Source organism: Mya arenaria, chromosome 2 (genome assembly GCF_026914265.1).
Source record: "Mya arenaria isolate MELC-2E11 chromosome 2, ASM2691426v1".
NCBI lineage: Eukaryota > Metazoa > Mollusca > Bivalvia > Myida > Myidae > Mya > Mya arenaria.
In genome coordinates, this window is record NC_069123.1 from 1,542,277 (window position 1) to 1,564,006 (window position 21,730).

Consider the following 21,730-nt stretch of genomic DNA (forward strand, 5'->3'; position numbering starts at 1 on the left):
CTACCTATTTTTGAAAAGGATGTAACCCTAACCAAACAAAAATTTTTTTAGACCTTAGTATTTATAATTAGTTTTGGTGTTGAACATCAAAATCAAACGAGTTAGACATAATAATGCATTTAAATGATGTTTTGCTTCACCTTGTATATTGCCCCTTTAAGGTTCATTCTGTAGTGTTATTTGTTTATTAAACAGTTTAAATTGTGTGTAGAATGGGAAAATAACAACTTTGTAGTAGTTATTTTAAAACGTACAATTAAATAGTGACTTGTTTTTATTTCCGTAAATAACAAAGGCAAAACATATTTCTTCGGCAGGCGTGTATGGTTGCAGCTTATATTTGCAGTGTTCTTTAAATTGTAATATATTAACATTAGAAACAGCAGATGACAGTCTTTCTTTGTTGTTTTATGACGTTCTGTGTCTTTCATTATGTAAGCATGTATCTCTGTACAAGAGGGTCTTTGTAGTTAGTTATCTTGGTAATATAAACTGGCTTGTTCAATGCCCAAGGATTCATTTTTGGGAAATATAGTCAATGAATTTAATTTGGCTACTTGTACCGGGGTTTGCATCATTTTCTGGTTGTTCACTTTTTTACAGTATGGAGCAAGATTAAAAAACTGCGACACGCTCCTCAGTTTAGATGCATTCTCTTTCATCAGAGGTTTGATAATGATAAGTTTGTTGTATGCATAGCATCATCGCTCTGCGGTACGAGAATGTTTAGATGATATGCCGCTAAATTTATGGATTTTATTGTACACGGGAAGGATTTCTTAAAGCTCCGAGTAATCAGAGGCGACATTTAGACGAGTGTCATTCTAAATGGTTGTAAACAGACCGAGCACATGTAAGCATTGTTTGAAACATGAATATCGTATGTATACAACCTCATTAAAGTATGATCATTGCGTGCGCTTCATTTCATATTGCTGTGAACCATAAATTATGGAAACAAGCGAAAAATGTCAATTGTTTTTATATCTTGGTATTTTCAATATGATACATTTGGAGCATGTCGGCTTCAAACAATGGAAATGTTTGTTCTTTCTTGATTATACTAATACCGTATAAATACTGATATTCAAAATTTAACTTTAAAATGTTACCATGTCAATTTCTTTTTAAAATATGAAGAATTGTTTGGTGGTTGGTGGTAAACAATTTACCTTTCCAAAAATTGTTGAATGAAATACAATGTATATATTTACAGAATTGTCCTTTTACAATAAGCTGCAAACCATTCAAATCAATTGGCCATTGATCACGTGATACATAGCTAATGATTTAAACTGTCTTTTATTTTGAAAGTTCTGTCGTATTCCAACATTCATTACCTTGAATATTCGACGGGTATAAAAACTTTCCTAAAAAAATGACGGATCAACTAGCTTACTCTTAAGTTCCCATCAACCTGACCAAAAAGCTCATTCATATATACATCTCCCCCACCCCCATTTTTTATTTCTATTGTGGATTTAAAAAATATACATACTTGTGGCAGATGAAAGCACTGCATGGCTTACGTGACATGTTTATCATTGTAACATTGAATGCATGCCTCTACATAAAGAACAACGAAACAACTATCATAAATAAAACTTTATTCATTATTTACTGCAGATAATTATTTGGGACCTTCCCCAACATATGAAGACAAATAATTAATGATTTTAACTCCCTAGAAATGAACAGATACACGATTTTCCATCATTCAATAACAAACAGAAAACAAATAATGTACATAAATATATCTTACAGGGCAGCACGTGTTCCTATCAAGAGCTCAGACGCAAGGACAAAACTCCATATTAAAATATAAGGAGTTAGGTCCCTTTTGCACTAAGCTCTCGCTAAAGTAAATGAATAACTATCAGAAACTTATTTTAAATCAACAACCTGATACTTACACAGTATAACTTGATGTGTTATCGAACACATATATAGTAAAGTAATGGTGTATAACTTAATTTCATTGTACACATAATAATCACCCTACCCCCCTCAAAAAAAATAGGCGAATTGAACTACATGTAGAATTGAACTACATGTATTAAATATCATACAAAATTCAAGATAATCACCTTGTTAGTTTCTGCTTCACAATGGCGTGGAAATGGGACAACATTTTATTCCCTTTTTGCTATGTGTGTGAGGTGATAAGTGAAAAGGTATCATCCATTTCTTTTTTTGCCACTTCCAACCTTTTCGCATCCTGGCAACAAAACTTGAATGCCAACAAGGAAATACAAGAAGACCTTTTCTGAAGTATAAGATATTACTAGTAGATGTTTATTGCTACGATAAATGCAGTTTGTCAAAACCAACACAAGTGCAATTATAACCTTGGACAGTCATCAAACTTCACATGGAGATTAGCAGAATGCAGCTACGTCAAACACCCTCAGGCTCAATATTGAACTTTTTAAGTCAAGACCGACAAAGTAAGATAAACTTAAAATTAATAGCAATATACATATATAGCTCCCCTGTCGATTCTTCCCACAAGAGAACCTCATGTGCATCATTGTGACAACAAGGTTTTGATTTTAGCAAGAAATATTGTAACAAAAACTACACACCTTTCACAGTATTTTTTAAACCTACATTTTACAGCGTATTCTAATGAAAAAAAAATGCTTTAAATTTAGTATCAACTTAAGACGAGATGTCAATGCAATATTTTCATTCCCACACAATCTTTATTTCTACAAACAATACTGATAATTCCTTTTTTTTCTCATTGAAACCAAAATAAATTTTGTTCATAAAAATTTTGCATGGACTTGAGGCTATTTTGCACAACTAAATCATCTTTAAACATGCATTAACATACAATGTATTCAATTTGAACATGAAACATGATTAACGACTTTCACTTATATTTATAACAGTGGCTGAATATACAAAAAGCATGGTAGATAACAATAATTTACTTTTCCAACTGAGTTGGCTATGAACTTGTCTATTCTTATAACTACAGTATGTTAACAGCAAAGACTGGTGATCATGCAGCAACTAAAAGCCTTAAAAGTTTAAAGATGCATTACAATTCAAAATTAAGATTTAACACATTTAATGCAATTGTTTTAATATAACAAAAAGGATGAATAAATGTCGAAAACAATAGATCTTATAGGAGATACTGACTAATTTGAAAGAAATGTGCAGAAAACACTGTGTTGCTTCCTTGTGAGACTATAGTAGATCGCAGTAAATCTTTTAGCATTCACCAATCATTTAATATTTTTGAGTTTTCAGCTATTAAATACATGGTTATAATATTGTTAATAGTAATTAATATTTTTCATAAGTGCATTATTTAATAACTATTTGAGGGTGTAGCACTCAAAATTTATGTATGTTTTACATGAATATGTATTGATTTTGAATAAGAGTGTCACTTTTAACTCAATATCATGAATACATTATTATCAGCATGATAATGGTGCCATGTTATCATAGCAAAATAAGCACTTTTTCAACAACTTATATCATACACTTTATACAGGACTGTACTACTGTGTAAAAGCTGCACTCTCACTGACTTATTATTTTCACCTTTTTCATTTTTTGTCCTGGAATGAGCCAATTTAGGGTAAATGTCTGGAAACCAGTGATATAAAACTGCTGACAAAAGAGCAGATCGCAGTTTTTATATTTACCTTTGAAAATTGATGTTTTATGACTAATAGCTTTACTAATGTTAAAAGAAAACTGAATTTTTCGACAGTTTAACACACAATTGAAATATGTTCTATTGTGGGTCATCTTATACAACTGAATTGAAGGCACTGATGCCAAAAAGAGCGGATTCTGAGACAATTTTTTTTATAAAGAAGATCAAAACTGTCAATCAAAACTGTCAATTTGTGAGAGAGCAGATTTTAGAGGACAGAATGAGGTACATGAATTCTTTAATGGTTTTGAGTTTCCCAGACAACAAATTTAAAATCTTTAATAGTTCATGTAACAGGCAAACAATAACAAGATCGCATATGTAAGTCTACTTCTGTAGTTGAACATGGATTCCTTCCAATTAGACCATAATTTATAGTTTGTTCAGGGTGCCCCTACCGACATTTTGAAGTGTGGTGGTGTTCAGGGATGTAATTGACCTGGCAGCTGAAGGGCTGAAACCATTTCAGCCATGGGTTCTTATGGCACTTTTGGGGTCAAAAGCACACTGCCTTAGAAGAAAACTGGCTTTTTAGAAGCTCTTTTGAGGGTTCTTCTGACTTGAAATTTAAAGCACACAGGTATATCAACTTAACAACCAAAAGCACCTTAGTAACTTTTTTAATCAGCTAAAAAAATTATTTTATTATTATTATTATTTTTTTTTATTATTTTTTTTTTTGGGGGGGGGGGGAGTCCCTGGGGCATTAGATCCGCGGAAATCCGCGAATCCGCGGACAAATCACATCCCTGGTGTTTATTTATTTTTTAACTTTCAAACCCCTCAATCCAAATTGAGAAATGAAAAGAAAATGACTACATGAACGTTAGAAAAATAAATCAGGTGGCAGGTAGTTGTGTGAATCGGTTGGGAAACGCCTAACAAACTATTTTTTGGCCTCATAAAGATTATTAATTTGACCAGTATGTCAGCCATCCTATGTATTTACAATAAATTTAGGAATGTCTTTGTGTAGCCTCTTTTCATAATCAAAATGAAATCTGCTAATTATGTTAAATATGTCTCTTCATAGCAATGCTCTGAGAAGATAACATCATGTATCATGTATAAAAAAAAATCCTCACATTTTATAGATATTGGTAGAAAATGTATAGAAATAAATATTTTTGGGGTTCATGTAACATAATTTCAAAAGCAAAGAATGCCACTTGCACACGAAAAAAGCTTCTAGTTTCACAACGCGCCCAGGAGACCAGAAACTATGAGAATTGAGCAGTGAAACAACTTTAAAAGCATTTAAACATAATCTCCAGTGAGATAAGCACCAAATAAATAACATTTCATACATGAGTTTTATGTATAACTTCTGCAGCACATTTTTATGTTTATACATGGAATAATTGACTGTTGAAAAGTTCAAAAATGAGATAATTTTCCTAAAACGACTGGTCGCAATTACTCAATTCAGCCCTTCTTTATCTATCTACATGTTTTACTTAATATAAAATGTAATCTTATGGAACAATACATCAACAATATTAGATTTGCCTTGTTTAGACTTAACATAAAACAATAATATAGATGGGTCATTGCTCAATATATCCTGCACATGATTATTGTATTACAACCATACAATCCTCGAACATGAACATTTCTAGCACTTTCAATGCGGATGGCATAAACTTGACAAAGCCAAAAACTAAGCTTTCCTTAGCCTAAACCATACGCATTATTATCATTGACAAAAATTATCAACTTTCTTGTTCAATTCTGTTCCTTTCACTGATTGTTTACATTTATTCAAATGCATTATCTGAAATCATCCAAAATATCCAACCCTACCATTCAGTAATGATTTTTTTGATTTTTAGCCCTCACAAATCACTTCTTTTAAATTTTATTAATTTCATTAAAAATTGGCAGTAAAAAATGAGTGGTCAAAAACGCTACATAAACTCAGCTTTTGAATAGGACAGTTGTGGATCAGACCAACACATGTCAAGGACAAATAGTGCTTTCCTGACGTATTACCAGACCTGTCAATAATGCGTCTTTCAAATTATAAAGATATTATGTGTCTTTCTTGACAAATTATTGTGACATAATGGGTCTTTCTTGAAAATTACCAATTAAAATTATGTCAATTAAGCGTTTTTCTTGACAATTTTCCAAGACATGTCAATTAAGCGATCTTATTGACGATTTATAAAGACATATTCATAGTCTGTCTTTCTTGACGATTTATAACATGATCATGTGACACAGTGTTTATATTCACATGTGATCATCATGTGATACACCGCAGATCATGTGTCCATATCATGTGACACTCTGCAGATCATATGTCCATATCATGTGACAACGTTGATCACATACATGTCCACCATGGCTTCTTGTAAGTTCCATGACAGCTTATGAGCGATGTGTGGCTGTTTTTGAAGAATGAGAAGCTTTCTGGTCGACACAATGATTTCGTGCCAGGGCAGTATTCAAGTCCTTTATGTCCACATAACACAGTTTTCACTATTTGTTTTTATCAAAGTTCTATAGCAATGTCAGTCAATATGCTGTTTTGAGTGATTTAGTCTACAATCTTTAAAACTTGGCCTATCGCAACTGTACGACCTGAAACACAAAATTTATCAGCAATTAAAATAATTACTACCAAAAACCATCAATTTTGAGAAATAAGAATAAACATGAATTTTGATTTTAATCCGAGATATAACCGAATTTGAATGGTTATCAGATATAAACATGATTTTTATGGCAAAAAAAATATTAATGTTTAACATTCATTTTAGTTTGAATAAAAATTAATGATAAAGCCAACTTTCAAAATCAATCTTTAATAGTATACATACTTTAAGGGTCTTAAATGCACCACACTGCATTATGCTAAAAGTTTAAGTCCGATACACATGTACATGGCCTTTCAAAATGTTTTTTAGCCTCATGCTATATTTCCAGCCCTATCCCCAAACTTTTTGCACCATGCTAAATGTATAGCCCAATGCTAAAATATTTAGCCCCATATTGCATGTTTTAGCCCCTATACAACAACGATGAAAACAATTATAGCCAGTCCTTAACTTGTTTTCCTCAAAAATAAACACACAAGCAAATTAAATACGAAAAGTCTCCGTACCTTCATCTCTTAGCGTAAATCGACCCATCTGTGGGAAATCATCGAATGTCTCAAGGCAGATAACTCCAGCATTCACATGGAAGCGTGCGATACCAATCTGGTCCTGCATAATGAACCTAGCCGGTGTCTTTTTCCCAGTCTTTTTGTCCAATATACATATGAGGTTTGTAATGGTTGCTTCCTCCGCACTTGTATGAATATGCAGCACTGCACTGAAGCCAGCACAGATGATTGACTTGTGCTCCAATATCACAATCTGGAATAGGATTGGATTTGTATTATATGTTTTCACAAGAATATAAATACCATTTGAGATATTTACAAGGGATAAATAAGGGCTATTCACCAAACACATATTTATAAGCCACTGACAGAAGGCAATTATTTTCATAGAATATAGGGGTGTGTCTTTTTTTGCTAATTTGGACCCATTTAAATATGCAACATTGCAAGAGAAATTTGAGAAAATCTACTCACCTTCGCATCAAATGTTCTCCCCGTTCTACAGGGTGCATCGGGCGCACATATTACAAAGCCCGGAGATATGTCCTACAACACAAGAGAGATCATTATGATCCTGTGACAAAACAGTTTAGATAACTTTATCTTTAACTGGATTGTTAGGCAGTTTAACTCTAATCCAAACCATGCTTTGAGATTATCTTCTATTTAAAACCAGTATCTGTGACTCATTTGTCAGATCAACAAGTATTACAAGCTGAAAGATCTTATTTCATTAGTCAAATTGTTTTCCTTAATTTTGTTTTTAAAGAAAATAATCTTATCCTGATTATCATAAAGATGATAGCTTTATAGGTCTTCAAAGTGAAGATATTACACAAATTAAACCAAAAACAATAAGTTTGCTAAGGCCTAAAAAAAAAATACATTTGGTTCGGGTTACCCGACCCTACCTACGGAATAGGCGCCGACCCTAACGTTTTTATAGTCAGTTTGAAAAAAAAATGAAAAACTAAAAAAAAAATAATAATAATATTTTTTCTTTTTTTTTTTGCTTTTCAATATGTAGTTTAAAACCTTAATTGCTTATATAGAAGATAACTTTAACACCATTCTCCAATGATGAAAATGACATTCTTATATCAAGCCTAATAAAAAAAAAAAAAAAAAAAAAAAAAAAAAAGCCTACCTACCCTACCTATTTTTGAAAAGGATGTAACCCTAACCAAACAATTTTTTTTTTTTAGGCCTAAGCTTGATCCTGTTTCAAGGATCTTGACATTGTTTGAGAAAAAGGAGCAAGGGTCCCTAAAGCAAGCGGGAATGCTTGAACTACTGGATGGCCTTTGCTTGAATAACTTGTAAATGCCGAGGTCAAAATTAGTGAGAGCCAACCAGCTCTGCACTAGTAAAATGCATTCTGGCATATTTGATATAGTTGGGCTTGTTAAAATGTTCCATGCCAAGTACCTCTGTCAGAATTCAGGCTTAATCATGAAATTATAATTTTGATGACTGTAAATGCCACATATAAATGTTAACGATAACTCCAAATGGACATTCTGGTCAAAACTGAACTAGTCTTAGACTTCAAATTGGTAAAAACATGTATGAGTTTTCTTTTTAGTTACTCTCCATGAAAATCTATGTAGTAACATACAAGAAGATGTCCTAGCAAATCATAGAACAAGGGTTAACACATGAACTACATCAGCCAAAGTTGTTAGACTTGCCCAATTTCAATCAAACATATGTTTCATCAGTTACTGATTAATGGCTCAAGGTTCAATTTTTGTGGTAAAACCAAATATGACTCAAATGCCAGGATAATACCGCCACAGTTTTCTTTGAAAAACAGTAAAGCAATTATCGGAATAAGATATCTTATTCACCTCTTCTTCTATTCCGGAGACTTTCAACTTAACGTTCTCGCCCGGATGAACTTCGTCCGTTTCCTCATCATATGACCACAACTGCATGATCTTTACTGAACACTGTAATATATATATATATATAAGGCGTCATATTATTTCTAGTTTGATCCACCTGAAGAGACAGGTGGCAATGAAATTCTTCTAATGACATAACTACGACCAATTTGAATGGTTAGCCAGCAGCTTTATCGAAATTGAAATACAATTTAAAGTCATTAACATACAGACACACACAACCCTACCACAAACGGACACGCAGTGTCAAGTTTTAGCGAGTTTATCAAAATGACAGGGTGCTTCATAAAAGGAAGAGGGAGCTCAAACGGAATAGGGCACATTGTGTCAGACGTTGAAAAATTTCAACATTATGAATTTTACAGAAAATGTCAGGAATTGAGCTTTATTGAAGTAATATTAGCTAGTAACTGCAAAATATGCCAATGTTGTGTGAAATTATAATCATATTTTAAGTTTTAACCAAAGCAAAAGAATTATTTGATTATCTGCATCATTTAACTCTACAAATGCAGAACCAGTCTACGCTGCTCTCTATGAGGGCAGAAGGGTGCTACCATAAAATGACAGGGTGCAGCACCCCTACATAACTCTTAAGCTATAACCCTAGGTGTGAATATTCTACAGTGACGAATGAGTATGAATAATATATTACCATAACAGGGGCATAACAATTATTCTTAAAAAGTTTCACATATGACGCAACTTTAAACTAAACCTACCCTATTTGGCATGAGTAAACATGTCTGATTTTTCGCACAGATGCCAGACTCCACTTTCCCGATGAGAATGGTTCCCATGTCCTTGTATCGGTCCATTACAGGCATACGGAAAGGCTTGTCTAGGGCTCGTGTGATGGGCGGTAAACCGTCCAGATATTCGATAAAGGCTGGCCCTCTGAAACAGACACCAATGTACATGAACTTCAAATAAAATCTCAACCATGAGACATGCAACAATATAAAATTATCTGCCAGAGGGTTGATTCAATAAAGATCCATTTTAGCCGAAAATTGAATTATCTAAACATCATATTTAACTGATTTTGCTTCTTAGTTGTGTGAATTTAAATATAGCCAGTATTAAAAATGGTCAATAGATTCCAGGCCTGGACCCATGTGAGTTTGGTTGGTGGTCACTAAGCTGGACAAGTGGGTTTTCTGGTACCCCACAACACAAGACCACTCTAGCGCAACATTGTGACAACAAGAGTGATTTGTATAAGTTAATATAACTGCCTTTGAAACAGTTAATATAATAAATGAAGTTTAAACTGACAAAAAGTTGTTGTAGAAATAAATATGAACTGGTTGATATTTGTGGTGTTTCTATAGGTTTAAGGTTTATTGAAGTTACTTCTACAATCTTTTACGGAAATACGTCCAGTTGTTATTAAATAGTGCTGTCTACAATACTAACCTGTACCAGGGGCAGACATTCTCGGGGGGTATTTCTCGAATGAAAGCACCAGTGAGACCAGACACGGGGAAGAATACCAGGTCGGTTTTAGGGTTGAACCCGCACTTCTTTAGGTACGGTATTAGTTTGTCTTTGCATTCATTATATCTGAAATATGCAGAAAAGTCGTTAGAAGCTATAACATACCATAGTTTCTACCTTTAATAAGACTTGAAACTAAGGAGCACATCGTGTCAGTTGCTGGGTAGAACCCACACCTGTTTACATAGATTTTAACTAAATTTTATGTTAGTTATATTTATCTTTGGAGAAATATGGATATAGTGTATACACTAGCTTCTGCCCCTCAGCATGGCGAATAAACTCTGCCATTCAATAATAAATTGAAAGTTAAACTTGTGTCACCACTGAAAGAGAACAATTTTAACATTTGGTCGAGCAAACATTCAAATTTTGAAAAAAATAATAATACTTTAGCTCTTCATCAAATCAAAAGAGAATTTTCAACATCTTGTTTTTAGAATAGTATGTGTTGAAAATGTCAGAATCCCAGCCTTAAAATAATGCTAAAGTTACAAAATAAACAATCCTATTAACTAAATAGCAAGAATAGAACTGACAAAATTTCATATTATGTTTGTTGAAAATGTCAAAATCCCATGATTAGAATTTAAGTAACAGAATGCACTATCATCATTAACCAAATTGCAAGATTGGGACTGACAGAATTACATTCTGCCCAGTGGCTGGTTCTTATTTTAATTCTCCTACTGCTCACCTAGCTTCATCCCACTGTACTGTAGGGTCATCCATCTTGTTAATAACAACAACCAGTTTCTTCACGCCAGCAGTTTTGACCAACATAGCGTGTTCTCTCGTCTGCCCACCCCGCTCAAACCCGGTTTCGAATTCTCCTCTTCGTGCTGATATTACCTGAAAATTCATAACAAGGTGAGAATCACCATACTGATGAAACGAGAATCAATACAAGATTCCAAAGATAATCTTTTCCTGCAGGCCAATGCAGGAGTTCAAACTATCTTTAGGCAAAGCTGGAGTTTTTATGACTTTCAGACTATCAAGGGACATACCTTGACAATCATTGAAATCAGAGTTATGGTCCTGTCTACACTTGTGTACAAAGTTTTATGTGATTTTTTAAATGGTTATTGAATCATGATTAAGTGAATGCTTTTTGCATGAATTCTTTTGTCATTGAGCATATTTTAACAATTATTATTGTAGACAGAGTTATTGACCTTGCTAAAAAGTTACATAAATGTGTGGTAACATTAATATTTAATACAAGGTTTCATGTGAATATCTGGAACAATATGTGTTATGACAAAGGACAAAAATTTGCATGATGTTGCTAACAACAACATGGCTAAGACAATACAAAAAAATCTTCAAAAATTAGCTGGGATTATTATTTATTGGGTTCAAATAAGCATTTATTAAAAATGACTTGTTCAGAAAATCATTCTTCTAAAATCTACCAAATTAATTATTGCAAAAAGCAATTATTATCCTTAACTGTTGACCAATTAAGACTGATAGCATTGTTTTCAAGAATAATAATTGCCTTCCAACAGAGTGTCATGCATAATAAAACAAGAGCCGTCGTAAGACAGCGCGCTCGACTACGCCGCTTTGACTTAGAATACAATAACGATGTAATAATACCAAGTTTGGTCTCTTTATGTCAAACCTAACTAAAATTATTCGATATAGAAGGTGACTTTGATGCTGCCCTCCCACCAGCCTGCCCAAACAATGACACAAGTCATTCAAATAACTTGATTTCCCATTATGAAAATGTGGTTAAGATTAAACAAATATGCCTTTCAAAGGAAATAAAAAAAAATAAAAAAATAAAAATTCAAGGGCCATAATATGTATTTAGGCTTAAAACGGAGTTATGTTTCTCGTTGTAAGATGGTCGTAAATAATTTTGAATTTTATTAAGTGCATTTAATGAACGATATGGAGTTATGTAACTTCATTGGGTGATGGTCCTGAACAATTGTGTGAAGTATGAAGTCAATTGAAACAAGTTATTAAACAATATCCCAACCTGCCCTAAAACTTAAACCTAAGTTCCATAGTCAATCAGGGGCCATAATTTGTATAAAATATAATATGGAGTTATCTAACCTCATTATGTGATGGCTCTGAACATCTGTGTGAAGTATTAAGTCAATTGAATGAATGGTATTGGAGTTTTAAGTGAATATCCCAACTTGCCCTAAAACTTTAACCTGCCCTAAAACTTTAACCTGCCCTAAGACTTTAACCTAAGTCAATCAAGGCCATAACTTGTATTTAGGATAATATGGAGTTATGTAACCTCATTGTGTGATGGTCCTGAACAACTGTGTGAAGTATTAAGTCAATTGAACAAAGGATATAGAAGTTATTAATAAATATTCCAACTTGCCTTAAAACTTTAACCCAAGATTCATAGTCAATCAGGGGCCATAATCTGTGTAAAGAATAATATGGAGTTATCTAACCTCATCATGTGCTGGCCCTGAACAACTGTGTGAAGTATTAAGTCAATTGAATGTAGGGTATTGGACTCATAAGTGAAAATCCCAACTTGCCCTAAAACTTGAACCGGACGCCGACGCCGGGGCGAGTAGTATAGCCCACCTATTCTTCGAATAGTCGAGCTAAAAACTGCATGCAAAATTTACCTTAAAACCTTCTGCACAATTCTGGGTGTTTTCTTTTTTAATAATCCAGTCTTTATTTAACTTAAATATACATGTAATCAAGCATTCTCACCAAAATTGCTATGTCTGCTTGTGATGCCCCTCCAATCATGTTAGGTACGAAGCTCTTATGTCCAGGAGCGTCAAGGATTGTGAAATGTTTATTTTCCGTCTCAAAGTACGCTCGTCCCACCTCAACGGTTTTACCTTTCTCTCGCTCTTCAAGGTTTGTGTCTAATGCCCATGAAAGATACCAGCTTTCTCTGCTCTTCTCTCTCGCTTCTTTCTCATATTTTTCTAATGTTCTTTTGTCGACCATCCCTGTCTGAAACCTGAAAACAGTCAACTAACTTTGCAGTTACATGTTATATTAGTGTACAGGGATTTTAAAGGTGGACTGGTAAATAAATCAGGCTATTAGTATACTGCCTACTTCAGTGGGTTTTTTCTCCACTTAAGAGAATGGTGGCAGGGCCCTTTGATAGGGGAAAAATAGCGTTTTTTTGGCAAGAAGGGGAAATACTAACATCAGGGCTCATCCTACTAGGCGACTTAGGCGATTAAGTCGCCCTGCCCACGGCAACTTCGCTATTTTCTAAGATCAAAGCGAAGTCAACTTCGCCGACTTTTTCAAAGATCAAAAAGTCGATATCGCTAAGAACTAATGCATGTCAAAACAGAGCGACTCCGCCTTCCGCCTGTCAGCTCGATTGACAAACAGCCAATCGTGTTAAACCTAGTAAATATGCTCCTTTGACTTCGGCCAATGAGAACGCTTGTTTTATTCAATCGAGGCACGTGTTTGCACCATCGACTTTGTGTACATGCGCTACGTCATCGATGTAATAAAATTGTAAGGGATTAATATTTACACTTGCCGATGTTTGTAAAAGTCAATTTGGGCCAATTACGATTTATACTTTATGACAATAGCGGTTTAAATGATGTGCACTGATGACAAATGAACTTAATTGGGTGTGATTACTGCGAAGTTAGCGAGAAGGGCAAGTGCGAATCACAGTTCCAGGTTTGTTGTTTTTTTATTTCAGAAATGTTTCCATTATTATTTCTTCGATCGGTTCACATCAATATTCTATATATGAGATATTTTGCATTCTGTTTAATAGTAATCATGCTTTCTACGTGGCTTCTGCGGGAGCCTGAAATGTAAAGCTGACGATATTGATAGTGATGACATGATCGACAGTTCAAATAAGAAATCATTCAAAAAGTTAAATTATCAAAATAATTTCAGTTGGTACAAACAAGATGCAGATAAAAAATGGCACTGCGAAGTTTGTAGATGTGCTAAGTTGGACAACGCCTAAGCCCTTTGACATGACCAACCAGCAAAAACAACCAATCATCAGAGACATGGCTTGTGTAAGTATTTATTAAAACAATAGAAGCATTGCTTGGTCCGCAGATAAATCAAATCAAAGTGGTATTAATTTTAATGTGTCTGGTTTTATATATTTTAAAACATGTTGTAATATATGCCCAAATTATTTTAAATGACAGCTGAAAATGATGAGATACTGTGAAATATTTTTAAAGAAATATGTGTATTTTCAGCAAAATATTTTTCAGCAGATCAGCACAAGGCCGCCTTGGAGAGACAGTTCTGCATTCCCAGGAACCCATGAGGAAAATCGTACTGGCCAAACTGTCCAAGGATGACAAGCTTGACCCCAAGCTCCTTAAGAATGCCTACCACCTGGCTAAGCGGGAGCTCCCCAAGGAGGAATTTCAGTACCACCTCCAGCTTGCCAGGGCCATAGGTGCTGATCTTGGCCATCTCATGAATGGGCCCTCACCCTCTTACACATCAAACAAGAGTGTAACTGAGTTACAAGATGCCATCATGTATTTAAATTCTGATATATATGTATGTGTGCATGATATGTTAACCGTTTGCATGTAATAAAATGTTTGAAACTTCACTTCTTTTTAAAGGTATATACAACAAATTAATTCTAACTAAAAACAACCAGTATGACTATTTTAAAAACAATTTAAACACCTATTTAAATGCATAGAAAAGTTGTCCAGGACACACCAGAACCCACCATTTGACAATTAAAATCTCAAAATTTTCCGACCTACAGCAGGGGGAACCCACCTCCCGCACCCTCCCCCGTTCTCACTTCTCCCTAAAATTTCTGTCTAGGATGAGCCCTGCTAACATGATTCATATAATCTTTCAACTTGTTTTCAAACATTTTATTCAACAAACTTATCGCCACATTCATGAATGGCACTATAATACTACATTTGCTAAATGTTTAGTGCTCAATGCTCATCAAAACAGGGCGGGGGGATTTTTTTTACCTGGGCCGAATAATCAACCCACTGTACTTTCAGCAATAATCAAACTGCTTTCTAACAAAAATTAAAACATGAGAGTTTTAATTCCATTATCCCATGTTCAGTACAGATTCATGGACATTTTTGGGCTGAGAGTCTGTGTCCATTAAGGGGAAAAGATTCACTAAGTTTTCCCCATGTTCCCTACATAAGGAATTTTAAAATGTGAAAAGAATTCCACAGAATAAACAAATAACTTTTTTTTCTTAAATAGGAAACATCTGTGTAACCATGATAAAAGAACATTTAGTAAAAAATTACCATGTACAAAATTATCTTTTTTTCGAAGATGTTTTTGAAGAGGAATTTCAAGGAGACCAAAGAGGAACAAAAATCTCTGGAGTTTATTTTTAAATTGCAATTATATCATGATGCCAAAAGGAGGCTTAAAATACATCTGATATTCGACTTCCATCCTCACTTTTTGTTTATGAGAATTTTAAAATAGCTGTTCCCTGACCTTAAGTTGTATTTATTTCTAATTTGTAAGAAATATTCCCAGATGTTACTTACAAAATTTGTCCACCAATGGTTGATTTTCCAGCATCTGAAATGGAACACATTCTTCAGTTTAAACTGCATGAACACCACTGCATAAACATTTTATTATACGGTAACATTAAACACTTACATGTGGGAATGGCCCAAGTCCTATTCCTCAATATTATGAAGACTGCTAGCATATAATTAATTACGAGTATGAAGTATTTAGTATTAATTGAAAGTCACAACAAATCATCCACGTGCCTGATGAGAAACCTTTTCCATGACTTTTAGTTTAAACTCCTTTATTTTACGATTGTGAAACAAGTTATTACAACATTTCATTAATCCATGTTGTTGGCCCAATGTTACAAGATATTTGGACTTGTGTTGTAAGGGAAACTGGAGTAACCAACTTGTCCGGCTTGTATGACCACAAACCATGACTTTTAAGACCTTATGATTACTTATTTTAAAACCTTAACCCTTAAGAAATCACTCACCAACATGTCCGATGAATATGATATTCATGTGTGCCTTTTTCACGATCTTATCCTTCATAACAGGCTTCTTCACTTCACACTCGCTGTCGTCATCCATATCCTCGTCATCTTCTTCTTCATCCTCCTCAGCTCCACCCCAGTCATCAGCTAAATAATCAAACAATCTTGTTATTTTCACATTTTATTTTCTTATACACAAAACAGTGATTCTTTTCAACATAATTCTAACATACACAATGATCACATAGCACAAGGTTTTCAAATCTGTTTAAGTTGAACAGTCATAAACAAGAAATAAAAATGCTTGGGACTCATGATTCTGAAAGTGCATGCAAGTCCAGGAATTTCATTTAGGCAGATTTAGAATTTAATGACCACAAAATAAATTGATAAAAACTTAATGCATTAATGTCACCAAAATCATGGGTCTGAAAATCATCACTGAAATAGGCTATTAAAATGATGTTTCTTCTTTATTTATCCTTTATTCTAAACATCATTAAATAAAATCTAGAGAAAATATAATTATCACAGAGATATTACATTCATGGTCTTCCATCTCTTCTATCCAGTAATCTGCTTTAAAATCATCTACAGAACACCGTGATTCCATCATTGTTGAAAGTTTAAAATCTGTCATGATTTTACATTACAGTGTATAGAGTGTTTACTACTTGTATTATTATAATTAGTACACAATTAAAATTACTGTTTATTCCTTTTATACAAAACTATAATTCAACCAATCACAATTATTTCTCTTCTGACAAATAAATCTAATGAATTATGATCTCCCAATTTAAATGGTCTCATATTGCGCAATACTAAGTAGGTATTGCGCAATCACTAAATAGGGGAGACAACTTACCAACTTGCTTGGCTCCTCCACCTACAAATACAAATAACGTTATTAAGTATAAAAAACAAATATGGATTGTTCTTTCATTATGGTTCTGAATAAAAAATTGTGGTTCCTTTTTTTTAAAGTTGAAAAGAGATTGTGATGAAAAAAAAATGGCAAAGAAAAATCTTTTTGTTTTTGTATTCATTTTTCATAATTTATTCCAAGTCAAAGTGAAGTTTATGAAACTCAGAAAAGATCTGATATGATAAAACCGAAATCTGTAAACAAGGCTATTCCTTATTCTCTTTTAATAAAACAAGAGCACCAAAGCAAACAACATTTTGTTTCTTCCATGATGTATAATAACTGGACAATCAAAAGATACAGACTTATGGGCCTTGCTATACATGTATTGTCTCTTGCATGAGTATATCATCTTAATACATTTAACAGTTTTATGGACAAGGTACAAGTTTTTGTATGTGGCCGACAACACCACAACAGTTGGTCAACATCTCAACTTTTTCATTAAAAAACAGACCAGACAAAGGGCAATATTTTTCATTTTGACAATGGCATTTTTTCAATAAATTTATGGGAAGTGGGTAGTAATTTACTAGATGCCTAATGAGGACATGTTGAGCATGTTGAAAAAGCCTTTGACACAGACATAATGCTCTTCCATGCAAGTGCAACACAGAATAACATGGAGTTAAACAAAACATGAAACAATCATCGCTATTAATATTTACCATCATCTTCATCTTTCACATCATCTTCCATGGCAGGCTGTGGGGGAGGCTGGTCAGGCTTGGTGTCACCTGCACCTGCAGAAAAATATAATATGTGACAGCAATTATCAAAACTGAAATTTTCTTGGTAAATATTTAGCACCATGTAAGACACGTGTAGTAATACCAGCATTCGAAAAAAAACACTGTCCTGGGATCCCAAGGACACTACATTTCAAGGAGGGACACCAGAATCTCCAAATAAAAAAATCAATTTTTAGAATGGTAATATGAAGGAGAAAATATTGTCAAGTGGAACAAAAATATTTCATTATTGGATTTATAGCACAGGAGGTTAAATTGTCTCCCGACTTCAGGAAACTTGTCACCTCCAGAAACAGCTGAACAGTATATAGGTCCGTGAATAGTGTAAATACACTATTTTTCTTAAACATGCAAGACAGCAGTTGATCTATACAATGCTACAAATGTGTAACATAAATACTGAGAAGTGATTTTTTAAAATAAAATTACTTTTAAAACCCTATAGCACATAGGCAAGTGGCCAGATTACACCTCCCTGTCAATAGCCAAGTTATTGTTTGTTTGTTGTTGAGTTTATAAAGGTCTGCCCGCGCCCTATAGTGGCTGCATTATGGCTTGACCTTGTCACATCCCCCTACTAGGCTAGTGTGACTGAAACATATTTTTGATGCCAAAGGGGGAGTTTTATTCCCACTTTTTTGTGGGATAATCGCCAAATTAGTAATTTTGAACCCCAAATGTCGCAGGCCCTATGATGAATGACAGCTAGAGTGGTTCTGTCTGTTGGATATGGTTTTATTTCTTATGGTCTTAACTTGTTGTAATTTAGAGATGCATATTTGTAAGTTTGGGATTTTTAAAAGGATGAGGAAGACTCACAGACAGTTCTTTGGCACAAATGTGTTTTGAATAGCCAACTTATTGATAAGCAGTCCTTATTTGTATAGGCCCTTTTTAGGGGTATTGGAAAAGTGCAAATTTATACACCAGTATAACCTTTAGATCAATATTACTCACAATAATTGTGGCCAAAACTTTTTTATGTAAATACATTTTTACAGATAATACAAATTATCTAATAAATGGTGTCAATGATAGAATATTAAATAATTTCATTTCATCTGTAAATGCATTTCGAAGATGGACTTCTAGTACCATTATTTGATTAAATTGATACTTCATAATTTCATTCAATTAGCTGGTAAAAAAATTACTGGGATCGATCTAAACTATATTATCCCTATCTTAAAAAAAGACCCATCCTGATTAAAAAAAACCAACGTTTGATCAATCGGGATTAAAAAAACGACGATTGATGTCCCCAGGTATAATACACAGAAATATGGCAGGAATATCCAGTGTTAACCAGCAAATTGATCTAGTCCCAGGTCTCAGCTAGATATTATTTCTATTGTTTGTAATACATATTATTTCTATTGTTTATAATCAAAATTTAATCTTAAAATAATTAATAAATAATTGGCGAAAATACATGTTAAAATGTGCCAATTACTAAATATATATAAGACATATTCATGAAGGTAAGTAAACAAATTGAAGAGCATTTAGCTACTACGATCGACTTAAAGCCGTTTCAGAGACAACCATTTTGACCATCTGGTATATACCACTACAGCTGTGTAGAATCACATCAATCCCGACAGTTCTTTTCCTTGAAGAGCATTGTGTTTGTAAAGGAAGCACTGTCCTGTGTTTTTAATAAATTTAGTTCTGCTTTTAGAATAAAGTTTATAATGTATGTAAAAAACACCATGTTATTTCACTTTAAAGTGCCAGTAGACTTTAACAATCACTTTACAAAATGACACAAGGACAATATTTCACATACTAGCCACGATAAATAAGAAGAATGGAATCATGACAAGTTGTTGTATTATGACCCAATAGGTAATAACAGCCAAAATTGTGGCTCTGAATCATACATTCTGTTAAGCTAACATTCTGGTCTGTGGGTACATGTATCAAGTATCAACTTATGTCATTGGGTGTTTTTTTACAACATACAAAATAAATCATTCATTTCATCATTTTCATTTGTTCAATAATAAAAACAAGTGGACTTTTATTTCAACTGGTCTTGAATGAATAAAGTTTATTAAATATTAGTATTTGTATTACTGTATTCAACTCAACTGTCCGAAATTCCAATGTCCGAATTACTTTGTAGTTCGATTTTGGCACTCTGCCTAAATAAGCAGATATTGATGCAGTAATACAAACTCATAAAATATTTTGTAAATTCTGCATTGTGTACTTAATGGCCGATGTTAAAATCATTTACCATCGTTGGATGTAACACCAGTAGGCACAAAAGTAAATGCATATGGATTCTGGCCCGGAACAAATGCCGGTGCGTCAATATTGAGAGCAGCTAGAGGCTTATTTAAATTGTTATCAACTTGTTCATCATTTATGCCATCGTCCCATTCATCGGGCGCACCAGATTGATTGTTTGAAGATTCCATTTTCAGTTTATTTTCGTTAAAAATCCGGAAATTTTCGGATTGAGCAATAGCATGTGGACTTTAGCGTGACGTCACGTTTCACGTGTGTCATCATTTCTCGAGGTTCGAGATTTTATAAATAGGTAACTTTTAGATTATATTTTATCATTTTAAGACAAATTAAACGTTATTCTTGTTACCGCTGATTCACAAACTTGCAAAGGGAAAGTTAGAAAATAAAATGCATATAATTAAACATATAAAACGTTGCCATATGGTACATAATGAGTTGATCAAAACGTCTCAAAACAAACGTCGCATTGTGTTATTAATGTTGTTACAATATGGTCTATACATGTATGTTGAAGGGGCATTGCTTTTATTGCTCTCGCGTCGATAATTTGGTCACACCTTTCGGCTGCAGACATCATAATTATATTAACATATCTTTCTGCATATATTTGTAAAGTATATACAGTAAAGTATAATAGTGACAAATCCGTCTCATTTCTAAGTCCGTGTTCTCTTCAGGATCACTTTAATTAAAGCATATCGATTAGCACCGTTTTCCAAAATAACGCCGAACCTTCAATTTTCAGGAGATTATAAAAAGTGAAATAAAATTCAGTAACAACTCGTACTACATCAATATTCAAAATCCTTAAAATTCTTAAACACTGCTTTTTTAGATTTTGATGAACTCTTTGTGATAATTCAAGTTGAATTTTATTTTCGGGCTATTTATGTTATTTGTATGTATGTCAGTGTTTTTGTACACATACACACAACATAATTTCCAGAAGCTACCGAATTTTAGTCTAAAAATGCTGTACCTACAAAATCCGCATTGCTGTCTGTAACAAAACATACGACATATACAGATCAAAACTAGCTAGTATCTAAGTATCTACCAGTGTTTATAGTCATTAAGAAAACATTTGCTTCTTTACAATCTTGTAAATACAATGGAATGCCAATACCAGCTAAAATTAAAAAAAAAATCAACAACTTATCTTAGTATTCATTTTATTACTTTGTTTATTTGTATTCAGAGATTTTATTAAGTAAACAAGAAGGCGTGGATCTTCTGCAAAAAAATAACCGCCATAAACATAACAAAAAAACTGATACACAAGTTTGTAGCTAGGTTCGATTTTTGTTGGAATCGTCTTTTAGGTCAATTAGTACGGTGGCACAGAGGTGACATCTGCAACACTTCATATATATTGTGGCCACAACTTAGTAACTTGAGGCCACGACTTAGTAACGTAATTAATTGAGGTCACAATTTACTAAGTTTTGGCCACAATTTACTAAGTCGTGGCCGTAAGTTACTAAGTTGTGGCCACAATATATATTAAGTGATGCGGATGTATCCTCTGTGCAACCGTTAATTAGTGTTTGGTAGTTTGCCAAATGATCGCTTTGGTACTTTATTTGTCATTGGGTCCGATA

At 33.6% G+C, this 21,730-nt stretch overlaps 1 protein-coding gene across 1 annotated transcript; it reads right to left on the minus strand.

Moving 5' to 3' along the window:
• Positions 1–1,590: 1,590 nt before the first annotated feature.
• On the minus strand, positions 1,591–20,389 carry LOC128225072 (eukaryotic peptide chain release factor GTP-binding subunit ERF3A-like). Its single transcript, XM_052935089.1, has 13 exons — positions 20,113–20,389; positions 17,787–17,861; positions 17,059–17,079; positions 16,191–16,337; positions 15,718–15,751; positions 12,911–13,169; positions 10,899–11,053; positions 10,121–10,267; positions 9,424–9,598; positions 8,645–8,746; positions 7,269–7,340; positions 6,792–7,047; positions 1,591–6,268 (listed from the first exon to the last, which is right to left on the minus strand). The coding sequence occupies exons 1-13, from the start codon at positions 20,294–20,296 to the stop codon at positions 6,225–6,227; spliced, it is 1,671 nt and encodes a 556-aa protein (XP_052791049.1). The 5' UTR covers positions 20,297–20,389; the 3' UTR covers positions 1,591–6,224.
• Positions 20,390–21,730: the final 1,341 nt, after the last annotated feature.